The 14,534-nt window shown below is 40.3% G+C and overlaps 1 protein-coding gene across 3 annotated transcripts in view; it reads right to left on the minus strand.

Annotated features, from left to right (window-relative positions):
• The window catches only part of ankfn1a (ankyrin repeat and fibronectin type III domain containing 1a), a 75,156-nt gene that overhangs the window by 8,420 nt on the left and 52,202 nt on the right, over positions 1–14,534 (minus strand). For all 3 annotated transcript variants that reach the window (XM_072667383.1, XM_072667382.1, XM_072667384.1), the window contains 9 exons: positions 13,660–13,773; positions 13,253–13,350; positions 11,739–11,829; positions 10,391–10,498; positions 3,970–4,069; positions 3,725–3,857; positions 3,290–3,406; positions 2,679–2,894; positions 2,276–2,442 (listed from right to left, as the gene is read on the minus strand). In XM_072667383.1, the coding sequence (XP_072523484.1) occupies positions 2,276–2,442; positions 2,679–2,894; positions 3,290–3,406; positions 3,725–3,857; positions 3,970–4,069; positions 10,391–10,498; positions 11,739–11,829; positions 13,253–13,350; positions 13,660–13,773 (1,144 nt within the window). The remainder of the gene's footprint in view (positions 1–2,275; positions 2,443–2,678; positions 2,895–3,289; positions 3,407–3,724; positions 3,858–3,969; positions 4,070–10,390; positions 10,499–11,738; positions 11,830–13,252; positions 13,351–13,659; positions 13,774–14,534) is intronic.

The raw sequence follows: 14,534 nt of genomic DNA on the forward strand, positions 1-14,534 counted from the left end.
TCTCTTAATTTTTTCTGGAGCTGTATATTAGCATCTGGAATTGGAGCTTTCAATGTGCTACTACATAAAACAATGCAATTACAATGCAATTTGTTTCATCAGAAAAGTACAAGGGATCTGTGTGTCATATATACCTATTTACATGGTTTGGAAGTCTGAACACCCTAGGTTTTCAACTGTATTAGGTTCTGTTTCTAAATACCATATCCCAAATATGTACTATTACTTGGCATCAAAGATGTGCCAATTAGCTGTCACTCTTAACAATTACTGACATCGGCACGTTTAGCAGTTTGTAGTAACACATATTTTCTTGTGGAAGCTACAGCAATGGAAAATTACTTATTTTGTTGTCCGAAAGACACAGATACAGTTAAAAGTCGATAAGCCAGATATAGTGTAATAGAGAGCATTTTAGTCCAGCTGACAAAGATACATAATTATCTGGGGGTAAGCTGGTGGAAAAAAAGAGAATTTCTTTGCTCCAGAGATTTTCCTCGAGCCGTGAGTGGGCATCATCCTGTGTGAGCCTCCCGCTGACTTCCACGCTCCGGCCCCATAGTAAATTTAGTTTTACTACCACACCGAGCGGCAGGATAATGCTCTCCCTGTCTGGACCTACCTACCGGGGTCAACATCGTGACCTGAGATGAAAATAAATAAATAGCTCCTTTACCGAACAAAAACAAACAGGAGTTTTGTTTTGCTCATAAAAAATGGCCATGTCAAGAAAGTATGTTCGCCTGCGGTGAGGGGAGCATTCCACGACAACCCAGAGCCCTAACATATTTCAATATTTCATCTTTACAGGCACACACTCTCTTCGTTTATTCATTGCACCAATGAGAAATGTCCATTTGTTGGCTTCTGCACTATATAAGGTGTACAACTGGACGTATTCATCAGAGATATGGTTACGTGGAAAGTTTTCTGCAGTATATGTGTCAAGGAATATAATATATTCAGCACAAAACAAGATAATTATTAGGTGTGCGTGACCTATTTTGCTGCTTGGACTAAACTCAACAAGTTGTTCTAATTCATGGTTAGCAAAGATAAAGTTATGTGTGGGAGAGAGGACTTGCACTCTAATATGTTACAGGGTCACTTATTCAGTCAATCACAAAACCAAGGCCCAGTGAACAAAGGGATTCATCTCAAACCATATCGCTATCTGCTGCCAGACCTAAACATTTTTCCAATCTTTCAGCCAAAGAGAAAAATAAAAGAAATAAGAAATATTGAGATTCTTCTCGTCTTTCTAAATACTTTTTGTTTTCCTCCAATTTTGTACAAATAACATATGTTCTTATTGTACCTTCATGCCTTTTTTATCCTGCTTGAACAAAAAAAAAAAAATCTCTCTGTTTTTATTTCTACTTTTTACCCCATTTTAAAAGGACCATTACCCAATCCCCATTCTTGTGAACTCCCCCTTTCACTAGCAATGCCCCCAACACTAGGAGGGTAAAGATTAGCACATGTCTCCTTGGACACATCTGAAGCCAGCCCCACCTCTTTTGCAGCATTGCTAGGTAGGCAGCGAGCTGGAGGAAAGCCGACTCCCCAGCTGCGATACACACTAAGAGATCTGAAGTGAAAGTGGAGGAAGTCCCATCAACTTACCCCTGAGAGACCAAGGCCAATTGTGCTCTGTCTGACTTGGGCGGCATGTGGCAAGCTGGCAAACAAGCTTAATCCGGGATTCGGACCAGCAATCCTCGGATCATAGTGGGAGTGCCTTAGTCCATTGGACCACTCAATTTCTTTTTTTGTTTTTTTTTGCAGTTACATTACACAACACAGCATCAACCTTAACAATCAACTTTATCTTCCAGAAGAACATGGGAACTTGGTATTGAGCTGTGCAAGGTTTTAGCAAAGGCTACTACAGGCACACTACTGACAGTGAACTAAATAATCATTAAAGTTAATGATGAAAAATAATAATACTAAAGCAGAATATTGAAAATGAATGAGAAAGGGAGCAATTCACTTCTACATCTAGTGCTGTAAAAGATTGGAGGTTAATTAGTCTTTATCCACTGTGGTGTGCGGTTAGCTGCTACAGTGAAGAAGGCTAGTTGGCTAGTTTGTAGTTGTGAACCTGATTATAACGCGAACACAATGATTCCAAGCTGGCAACCAACCTGTAACCAAGTCACCCAAAAATGGAATTGTGGCTACACCACTGATTTACAGTGGAATGAAATATGTTCAAATAAAGAAAGACAACAGTAAATCAAGTTGAGAATATGTATTTAAAGTGTCTAACCTGGAAACATTCCAATTTTCTCGTATTCTGGCATGGCAGAGCATGTTGGGTGCTCGTTGAGGAACCAACACCTTGATCTGGTCCACAGAGCTGCTCAGCTTTAAGTAGCCCAGGTACAGACCTGGAGACAGCCGGTGCTGACTGCGCCGCTGGTACGCTAGAATGTCCTGAAAAACAACAGTCAGCACATTCAGTCTCAATCTGAATCTTTTTAAACACAGGAGTTTAATCAGTCCGACAATGAACCTTGCATCATTTTATTTGGCATGAATAAAAAAAAAAATAAAAAGGAAAAAAAAAAAAATTAAAGAGACAAAAAACATTATGGACCCAGTTGTGCAAAAGCAAAGGTTCAACAGTACTTCAAAATTCACTGCATCAAAATTCTATAGTACGGTTGTACCTGTATGGTGATGAGCAAAATATCCAAGGCGTAGGGCTCCTCTGGGGTAGACAGAGACTTCCTCTGGCTCTGCAGTTTGGACACCTGCATCCACTTCCCGTTAAAGAAAGAGTACAGGCTCTCCATCTCCCTTACTGTCACAAGCAGCACGTTACCATGGCGATCCTTAATGGGCTCATAGTGGACACGGCCCAAGTTGTGTGTGCCCAGAAGGTTCTGTGTGGACAGGAAGATGCATGGCTGTGATTAAGAAAGGATGTTCTCCGGAATACTGCAATACTGATTCAATAGTCCTCTTATGAGTTCAGTGGGTCTATGTAGTGGTAACAAAAGATGAAGTGGATATAACAGTGCAGCGAGTGTGTGCTTTTAATCATGAGTGGCTTCCAAAACAAACAGCTCAAGCTACTGGATAGCAGCACCTATAATTGCCCCATTTTATGCGATCTGAACTCACGTCCTCACAAAACACACAGCCACCCACACACCAACCACAAATGCTACAAATTTCTCACTGTGCATTACCAGACACAATTCAATTTGTGTGCGGTGAGGCTGAAATCTCATTAGGCAAATAAGACACTAGCGAGGTTAATGATGAGCTGGCACACCTGCAGCTGACCAGCGGCAGACAGCATCTTCTGCCTGGACTGCAGTGTGGAGGAGGACGAGTTGGAAATAGTCATACTCTGCCTGAGCCACCGGACATCCTCCCACATACACGAAAGCTGCAGATATACAAATGCATACATTTTTATGCAACTATTTATATCCATTTTTTTTTCATATAAATGTCGTGATAGACACAGATTTCAATTTGTCATGTTTAGTGTGTGAACTGTATATCCATACCGAAATAAATATAATGCATTACTGAATCTGGGATAATATGTATATTATGAGACAGAACAAACCATTTAAATGACTTTGACAGATGTATCTGCTATCTATGCTTTATAAAATACCAAACATGCTGTTACTTAACTAGAGCAATTCTGCTCCCTCCATTACCCGTGCATAGCGGTCAGCTGGAGTGTTTGTCATACCTTGGTAAACCACAGAAAGTCCTGCATGAGGGAGCTGCTGTAGGAGTCCTCCACCTCCACGATGGGAATCTGATCCTCATTAGTTACCAGCAAACTGTCCTTATGATAAAACACTGCAGCTATGTAGATCCCTCTAGAACCCAAGCGAGAGGACACACTCAGTGCATGAGAGATTACCCATGATGACAGAAAGCAGTAACACATGCCATCGTAAGAGCGGAGTTAAGCATATAATGTATACTGACCTTTTAAGGGTTTTAACAAATTTGGTGGAGGAATGAAAGAGGTGTTTCAGGCTTCTAGAGACAGACTGCTTGCGACTGGTGTTCTGCAGCTTCGAGGTGTCTGAAAGTAAGAGAGAACTATGCTTTACTTACACTGAGGACCGACTGACCCTCTCACAAGTAAATATAATAAAATTGAACAAATACTTCCTAAATACAAGTCCTAATTCATTAGTAATGCTAAAAGATAATGACATAAGCCAGCATTAACGCATGACGGCCATGCAGACCTTTCCACTTTAAATAAAGGAGTCAAAAGCCGGTTCTTCAAAGCGAAGTCATAGAAGAACCACTTTCGGTTCTCTGACAAACCTGCCTTTCAACAAAATTAATGGTTGAAAGCACTATATGTGTTCAAAGAATCTCTGCCAGTTGTGAATAAAACCTATACCAAGGAGTTTTTGAACCACATGTCCGAGCCAAAGAACCGTTTTTAATAAGATTGAAGGCTGCCGACTGTGCGAAAATAGAAGAAATTAAGAGTATTTCTTGAAAATTCCAAATTCCTTGGCGCTTTTTGTCCCCATTAAAACAAACATGTCTGGAAGTGAAGACAGGCACACTAAGACTGCACAAGGCCTGAGTATATTTTATAAGGAAAGAGAAATGAGTGAAACAGAGACAGATCATGTGAGAGTGTGCCTCAGGGCTGCTAAGGCAAAAGGGTCAGGAGGGTCACGCCACCGAGAGAAGAGTTATCTACAGCTTTTTAGCTGCGTATCTCCTGCTTCAAATGCAGCCGTATCAGCGCGCCTTTCAGTGATGCCTATCTTCAGACGACCCTGTTTTCATGAAATTAAGCGTCACGTAATTGCCCCCCGTGTAAACAGCAAGCGCAGACGGAACAATTCGTGTGGCTGAGAAGTTGTTTACAACGTGCAAGTGACCATTAGAAAAACCCAGTCACCACGAGAGTAATCACGCTAGCTCTAGTCTCTCTGTCTCCACAGGAGTAGGGGTGCATGAGGGGGTGAAAATTTCCGTTTAAAAACTCCTATCAAACCCCCTGTGGCCCCTGTGTCTTATGAGCCCTGTCCTTTTAACTCAATGACTGGTAGCAGTATCCTGCTAACAGTATGTGCTCACAGACATGGGAAACACTTGTGCCAAAGATTCATTCTATGTTGGCCAATAGCAAGTCGTAACTGTCTCAACTGGAACTGCGTTCAAAACAATTATGTTCAGGATTACCATCTTACGGTGAAATAAAGGACAACGGATGTCAGTTGGCTGCAAACAGAGTAGATCTATCGAGATCCCTTAACATATGCTGTTGTAGGAGCAGACAACAGCAAATGCTTTTTTGGTGATTCAGAAATATAAAGAAATTAAAGAGCAATAGCACAGTACACTTAACCCCAGTGTTTCCCAGACATGCGTGGCAGTCAAAATCCTTAAAGGTTAGCCATGTATGGCTTATCCAAAATGTCCTTATTCTTTGGTCTGTGGTTAATTTCATGACACAAACCTTTACTTTAGCCAAGTATTAGATGCTCCACATCTACATTTTTTTTATTAACTTCAATCATTCAATACCATTTGAATACTATAGTGTGTTTGGACACACATATATTCAATATATTCAAATAACCAGCCTTATCCACCCTTCGTGTGTTTTAGACATGGGGGAAACACTGCTTAACCCTTGAAAGTCAACCCTTATCATGGTTATCATTTTGAAATGCACACATATATGATTCATCACAATGTTAGTTACAAACTCACATTCTATATCGAAACACTTTAGCCTGCTTTTCCATTTTTGTAATGTTTCACTTTCACTTTCTTTCACAAACAATTTCCTTTCATAAAACAAGCTCCTTGTCATAGACAGCTATTCACATGCATTGGTTGACTAGCTGAGCAATACAGAACTGGCATCTGATGTGAAAGAAGCATGTGGACTGAGGCTGTGTAGTAATATTAGAGGATATTTATACATGCAGCGTAACGCAGTTCTCGTGAGAGGCTTCTTGCAGTTCCACCATGGCTACATAGTGCAGTTTTTGAGTGTAAAAGATCTACATATTATTGCGTTAATAAAGTATCACCTCTCCTACATACAAATTCAAAGGTGGTATCAGTCAAAGTGACAAATTAATGTCAAACAGCACCATGCTTTTGTTACGGCCAGCAATTTTTTTTATTAATGGTCTCAAAATATTATTTCATTGCCATTAAACCTTTCTATTTATTAAATTGTATGTGCTTGTATATAAAGACAGGAGGCATCTTAGCATGGGAATCACCTGAATCACAATCATATTTCAATATTTGTGGTCACTTCAAAACTGAATGCTGGTCAGCTTGAAGACATGGTGTCCATATTCTAGGGATTACGCAGTGTGCAGAGTATGAGAAAGCTGCAGAATTCCAGTGTATAGAAGCGAGCATGTCTGCCACTACTACTGCTGCTGCCGTCGCATGTGCTGATAACTCAGCTCCTGAATTTGTATTTATTTTTCGCTCTGGAGGTTAACTGACTTTGACAAGTGGATTATACGACATGAGTGCATTGGCCTCCTGTGCCGCCAAACTGTCACCCCAAATAAATAAAGAAATGCTTTTTCATTTATGAAAATAAAAAATGGATCACCTTTGATTAATGACTTGGCAATCCATCTGTCTGCCGTGCGCAGCGAGTGTGACCGTGAAATGAGGTGAGTGAGAGTGAAAGAGAGTGGGAGTGTGTAAGAGAGATGCAGGGGAGGAGTGCTGGTAGCGTTCTCCATTTTCTAAGTAATTTAGTGAAGGTCAACAGAGCCTTTTCAACATATATGAAGCTAGCGAGCTCATCTATAATGGTCCGAGCAAGACTTTCCAGACCCCCACTCACAGAAGCAGCTTACATAGTCGGCAAGAGAGTGGAGCTGAGGAGGTGTGCGTGTGTGCGTGCGGGCGTGCGTGTGTGTGTGGGTGTCGCTGTGTCTCATGCTGGAACACAGAGAGCTGTGTGTAGCGCACACACACACCCCTCGGTCTGTGAGCACCCTCTCAGCTCCACATATACACATCATAAATTAAGATAACCTCCCCTTAAATGAGCAGCGCGCTTTTTTGCAGTGGTTTTTATAGTGGTGGCATTGTACCAGCGCTGATTAATTTTGCAGATTTATTTTCGAACACCGTCTCTCCAAAAATAAACTGGGTAAATACAGCGCCCTGCCAGCATGTGTGCTCGCGCGTGCGGAACACACGCATACACACACGCAAGCGCAAGTGCGCTCTGCGAGACACAAACAGACGTGAGAGAGTACTACGTCTCGAGCACTCAAAATCAGAGCACTCTAAAAGCTTAATTCTTCTTGAAGCAGTGAATGTAAGAGGGGGTTTTCTGTCAGACATGGTGGGAGGCAATTTTCTGTTTTTCTGCTTTTCTGTGCAAGTCCTTAAATGTCGTGAATTGCCAGCGAGAGAGAAAGAGAGAGAGAGAGAGAGAGAACCCACACACCAAACAAACCATAAACAACTCTCAAATAGTCTTTTTCTTCTAGAATCAATTATCCAGTATAATGTCGCTGGAGACTCTGGCAGCCACCCCCCTGACATCATTGACTCGTGTGTTGACTCATAAACAGATGAGTGATGCAGACTTTTTTTCTTTCTCTCTCCTCCCGCCAGTGGCGGCGCGCATAGCTGCCTAATGAAGCTGGTGTTTGTGAGTGCTGAGCTACTGTCAGCTCAGCGAACAACACTCCTCTATGCCCCTCCAGCCAGCTCCTGGATTAGGGAGTGGGCGGTGGGCCAAAGCTGGCGCTCCTCTCTCCACGTATAGCCCGGCCGGCGCGCTACGGCCAGGCTGCACTGATCTGCAGAGGTGTTTGCACTCCGGCCCTGTGATTTACAAAGCTACAGTATACCAGCAACACGCTCTACCCATAAATGCATGGAATCCAAAATGGATAAATGTATTAAAAGATTATTTATGTACACAATTCCCCAGCGCCCCTGCTCCTGTATCCTGGCAGGTCCCGAGGAGGCTGGAGGAAAGGCTGAGAGAGCGCATTCAGGCTGCTCTGGGTAGCCCATAGTCAAGAAAAAAAAAAACATTTTTACCACGCTTCATTTCTCCACTTTAATACAGAGTTAATCTACTGGAAGAAGTGTGGGCTTAAAGGAAGACGAGAATAAGACTTGGAGAAAACAGTTCTGGTGAGTAGGCAGAAAGGAGAGGGAAAGAGAGAGAGCGAGAGAGAGAGGCTTATGAGGGCTATAAACATGAGATGAAAAACACAATAAAGCGAGAGAAGAAACGAGGGCTGACACAAAAGACGTCTACAAGCTGGGTGAAAAACACAGTTGATGAGCATGACGTTATTTCTGCATTCACCATCTGAGCTTTCCATGCTGATGTCAGGCTCTTATATCCGCAGAACAATCAAAGCACAACAGGAAGAACATGTGTCTGTTTCAGACATTCACAACTATGACTCTCTGGAACAGCGTGGGAGAGCAGAGCAACACACGATACTATACACTAATCGTCATACGACACACGCACACACACACACACACACACACAAACACACACACACACACACACACTTACAAATATAGGTGCTTCAAAAGGTCCTTTGAGCGATGCCATGAAATAGCCACTTATGATTCCATTAAAGAAATGTTTGTAATAAAGATTTGTGAGTGTGAAGAACATTCCCATCAAGTGAAGGCTCTTAAGCCCTTTCAAAGCATTTTGTGCTTACACATCTCTATTAATAACATGGTTCTTAATGGAACCAAAGGTGGTTTTTCTATGGTTATGAATTAGAAATATCATAATACAACCCAGCTGTTGGAGGTCTAATCCTAACACTGCAACTCTAAGTATGATAAACTGGGGTTGCGATTAAGTTCTTAAATTGAGCATAAATTAAGTGTTGTGTAATGCTAACCTATCTATATATCTGTTCTTGGCCTGCAATGAGGCACTGAATTACTTTGAACCATGCTGTTTTACCCAGGGTCCATTTTTCTAAACGGGTCTTAGAGCCTGTTTACACCTGGCATTAACATACATTTTTTGTGATCGGATCACGTTTAGGTTTCAATTGTCCACATGGAAAGCCAGGTGTGAACAACTCCAAGACACACTGTGATCGAAGTGATCGGATCACTCAATCCACATTTGGAGGTGGTCAGAAACAGATCTCCTCTACATTTTAATACAAGTGTAATGGCATTTTCTGTGAATCAATTCAGTCAAGCAAGTGGAAATACCTCTGTCCAACAAAACAACAAAAAAACGTTAATGCGAGTAATAATTACTGTGGATCTTGCTCTACGTCCCTCACTCTCTTGCTCTGTGTGTGTGAGTGTGCATACATTCCCGTTCATGCTTATTTTCCGGTAGATGAGAGCAGTATTACAGAGTTTGTTTCCTTGCAGTTTAAATAGTCCATCACATTTTCTGATAAAGCCATTAGGGGAATGTGAGAACTATCTATTGTTCCACTGTGCTGCAGAACCACCACAGTTCCTCTAAACTGTTCACCAGGTCTCCAGGAGCAGGTCAATTTTTATGAGAAACTGTTGTTTACAGGAAGTTAAATGGAAATGTTGTACATTTTGTTGCACGTTTTACACGGGAAAATATGATCTGATCTCATCTGGTCACAGTGGGGACGCATTTTACTGTGTTTACTGTGAAGTGTAAACAGAATCTGGTCAGAGCGTATCCAGATGAGATCTGATTTTACTTTCCCGCGTTGAAACCACACCAATGCGTACATCATGTCAGTTTAACTTCCTGTAAACAATGGTCCCCGCATGTTAATGCCAGGTGTAAACAAGCCTTTAGTGTTAGGATTGTCTTAACTGGTAGAGAGAGTGTTCTGTGTGATGCTCAATCCACTATTTAAGAATAATCTGTGTGCTAAAATGCTTCTAGGAAACTGAAATTATCTTAGAGCAGAATTATCTTAAATATTTCTCACACAGACCTTTATAAATCTATACACCAGGCTTACACAAACTCTAAGAGAATTGTGGAAATACTGATTATCTCAAAATTAACTCATAATATTGTAAATCTGAGGACACCGCCGTGCCCACAGCATTTAATACCTGCTTGATGAGTGCTGACATCACAACAAACAAACCAGCTGTTTAAATCACCCTTAGTAAGTGAGTAAAAAAGCTTCAAGTGCTCTTAACAGTAGTTTGGAATATAAAACCATCAAACCATCATTAAATTTTATCACATTGTTTTGTTTTCATTCATAGACTTATTCAAATAAATCTTTTAAATTACCTTTAATAGTGTTCAAAAATCTCTTTGTTTCAAAAACACAGAGAAAGAGAGAGGCACAGTCCAACCGAGAGAGACATGCATAAGTACTTTGAGTAAAAGTGTTATGGAGTGTGGGTGCTGATGTGCTTGTACCTCCACAGCTGTAGTGCTGGTGTGTGGCGCGGACCTGCTGGAGCAGCCTCTCCATGGCCTCGATATGCCCCCTCTTCCGCGATTCTCTACCATCACACTCTTTCCAGTCTGAACCACACACACACACACAAACCCATATTAAATCTTTTGAAATGTGCTATTTTTTTGCCCCCTTACAAAATCTACAGTAAAGACACAGTCTTTTACCCAAGACTTTGCTGGGACAATATTAATTCCAGAAGACAATGCTCAAACATGTAGCTTGCAGACAGGTAAATAATTAATTAATTAATTAATAAATAGCATAAACCATTAAAATCTAACATGGAATTGACATAGAACAAGTAAATCCAGGATTGCACAGTTTCTGTTATTAATTCACTATAAAAAGCACAAAATCCCTCATATCTCTAGGCAGCTGGATCACTAGTGTTTGTCAGGTATTATTAAAAATGGTCATTTACAAAAGGAAAATAAACACAACCTAACTAGCTTAACTTACATAATTGAAATATTCATAAATAAAAAGCACTTGTGCTGCACAGTACAAACTGCGAAATCTATTCCCAGCACGTCATTATATCCCACCTTTTTATTTTTTGTTCTTCAGCACACAGCAGAACAATCTTTATTTGTTCTGAGTACAGCAGATTGATTTGACTCCGTGTAGGCCCAGCCTTCACGACAAATTAATGTGAACATAAAACATCAGACTACCAAATTAGATTTGCCAAGCCACGTTTAAACCTCAATGAGCCACTTGAGATTCGCAACCCACGGTTTAAAAAACAGCACTTTAGGAGACAAATGAGCACACGTATGTGCAATGCAAACAGAGCTAGAGCTCTTTTTATTGGTTTGAGCTTGTGTTTTCACAGACATTTTACAATAAAACACTTCATAAAATGAATTCATCATCATAAAAAATAAACATTTTAAAAAAAATTACATTTTTATAGCTAAATCTTAGCACTAGATCTCAGCACATTTTCTAATTCTGGATTCATCATCTGCTGATGCACAACACTGGTGACATTGGCTGGCTTGCCTGCATTTCTTTCCCAGTACTGCTTTTGAAGAGGCACCTCAAGGCCAGGGACAGAGAATAGCAGAGGCAGGATGTGCCAAGTGAGTCGTGACAGTCAACTCGAGGCAGCGATTTTACCAACATCTATCTTTTCAATCGGTTTCTTCTGATTGAATTACAAATATAAAAGTAGTCTGAAGATTCAAGAATGTTCAATTTGTGGAGGAACATTCGTGCAGACAGACCTATGCCATAATGAGTTCATCATTACTACGTGCTGTATCTGTATAGATGTGGCAGTGAAAACTTGTGTTAACTTACTGGAGGGAACAGCACAGGGCGGCTGAGAGAGCTGTGATGGTCCCCAGCCCTTCATGTTGTAGGCAGAAACACGAACATAGTACTGCCTTCCCTACAAGAAATGCACATGAAGGCAAACTGGTTATTTTTCCCTTTACATCCATACCCATAGAAATGTAGAAAAGGGGTTCTTAAAGGGTTATATATATTACAGTTCTTAATGGTAATATAACGCCTATCTAGTGTATATTTAGACATAATTTGCTCACAGAAATATGCCATGCCATATTTTATTTTTTAAAGATTTTATGTGGATCAAAGACCCCATTGATCCTCCTTGGGCAGTGTGGGAATCTTAGGAAAAGGTGAGAAATGAAGACCAAACCATTCAAAGGAAATTAGAGGGAGAAGAGGACTTGCCCATTAAAACTGTTACTGCAGCAAAAGCTGATTCTATCAAGTACTAGTCTGAAACGGTTAAAAACGTATGCAAGCAGCAGTTAGTTTTTTTTTTAACGATTAACTGACAAACTTGGGTATGGAAAACGAAAACGAGTGCACTGCTTTGCAATATCAGTAACAATCTGTGTAAGTGTGAATTTGACTTTTAAGGGGTATGAATACCTTTTACCTTTTACATAAATAAGCAGCCTTTAAACTATGAACTCTTCTGAGAATGTACTGGAAGAAAGCCAGAGTTAAAGAGATTACAAGACACTTGAGGAAGCTTGTGATTTCAGAGGACATTGCATAGCCATGTAATTGTGATTATCACCTAAATAATTTTGTAGTTTTTGTAAAATGCCACCTTGAAAATTAACAAGTTTTGATAGGGTGTTACTGGGGCCATGTGTAAAATTGCTGTGGTGGTAAAAAGACTGAGAAATGGCACTGTAACTTTTTGAATAGGACATTTTGCATGGAATAGGGATACTGCATTACCAACACATTTTATAAATCTGGCATCATATCTGAAAACATGAACTGCTTAAGCCAAATAAAGAAAAATAATTACTCACTGCTGCCCTCTTAAGATGTAATTGCATATCAAGTTACAAATGTGTTGTTTTTAGAAGACATGTGATGTTAATAAGCATTTAATTCACATTCTTTTTACTTTTTGCAATGTGAACATATGATTAAAAAAAGCTAGAAATGAATTATGATGCATTTAAATGTTTCTGATCATTTCAAATCATTGTGTCAGGTGATTATGCAATAAAAGTAACAGGGCTACACTCATGTGTAACATCTGCCCTAAAAAAGGCAGCCACTAGTCTAGTCGTTGTTAATCGGATTTAGTGATTAGTGGATGGAACTTTAAAGAAAACCAAAAGAGAAATCTATCAGAGGAGGCGAGAAGATCATTTTAGAGTGCATGACTACACCACACTACAGCAGTAGCATGCTTTTATGCTCATATGATATTCATGCTGTCTGTGCAGGACCAGCTGTTTACATGCCAGTAAAACACAGTAAGACACAAGAAAACCAAAAACACATTCAACGGGAGCATGAAGCTTTTTTGTACTTACTGTACTAAGACCTGTTACAGTGCACCTCAGAGATGTTAGATTTTCAAGGATCAGTTCTCCAGCCAATAAATGGAAATCCTTTAGACAGCTCCACTCCACTGCAAGAAACACACACCACAGAGCAGAAAACATGCTGCTGAAACGCATTTCGCAATTGAAAGTGTCTTATATTGACTGGAATGGTATACATGGACTTAACGTGTGGCATCAGAAAAGCTACAATGCAGATCTTTCAGGCATTTATTTAACCTTTTTATGTGCTTGGCTTGTTCATGATATTTGAATGTGTTGTCGAGGAAACAATTTATTATCGTTGCGATTCACTATGGCAGGAGGATGGCCTGTGTGTTGTTCGTGACTGGTGTGTTAGTGCCACCGGCTCAAGTTGCAGAGCTGGGAGTTCTCACCTTTGTATTTGGTGACTACAGCCGAGTTGATGCTAGCCGGCTCCTGAAAGGTAACGGTGAGAGATGTGCTGCTGGACACGATTAAGCGCACAGCCGTCGGAGCCTCCGGGACCTCTGTGAGAACAAGTGATCAAAGGTCAGATATGAAACTGGAAAAACACCCAAGGTCTGGTTTTAGTGATCACTATACAGCTTTAATGCTGGAGGATTTGTTAAATGTGACATTTAATATTCAAAAGATTAGCATAAGATTTTATGGGGCAAGACACTGTGACTTTGCTTATTAGCTCAGAAGCAGCTTGCTAAAAGATACTGACATTTAGCCAGTTAGAATCACTGGTGCTAAAAGATGAGATATGATCGGTATGATCTGAAAACAATGCCTTCCATCCAGGAAAAACAGTGTGTATACACTACATATCCTGGACTAATTGGATCATTCTTTAACGCAGGTGTGCTACTTGCATAACATGACAGTGTTGACGTTATAGCGGGGACTAGTTTGCTGATTCTGTCGAACAGATTGTTGCTGCAGTTCTTTTTTTTGCCCCCCACCCCCCCCTATAACCTATAACCAGAGGTAGGAAGTAACAAAGTAAAATTACTTTATTATTGTACTTAAGTAGATTTGAAAAGTATTTGTACTTTGTATAATAATTTCTTATTTTCTTAACACTTTTACTTATAGTTACTTAACACTTTTACTTATACTCCCAACCTTTCACAAGATAAATATGTACTTTATACTAAAAACAGGCTTGTTACTTTCTAATTTAACCATTTTAAAGTGCAGTTTTTATTCAGGCACGGACACAATCTTCGCCTTTGTGCCTTAAGTACATTCGTTTTTTGGCCAAACAGGTTTGTGTGTGTGT

Source organism: Salminus brasiliensis, chromosome 22 (assembly GCF_030463535.1).
Source record: "Salminus brasiliensis chromosome 22, fSalBra1.hap2, whole genome shotgun sequence".
NCBI classification, from domain to species: domain Eukaryota; kingdom Metazoa; phylum Chordata; class Actinopteri; order Characiformes; family Bryconidae; genus Salminus; species Salminus brasiliensis.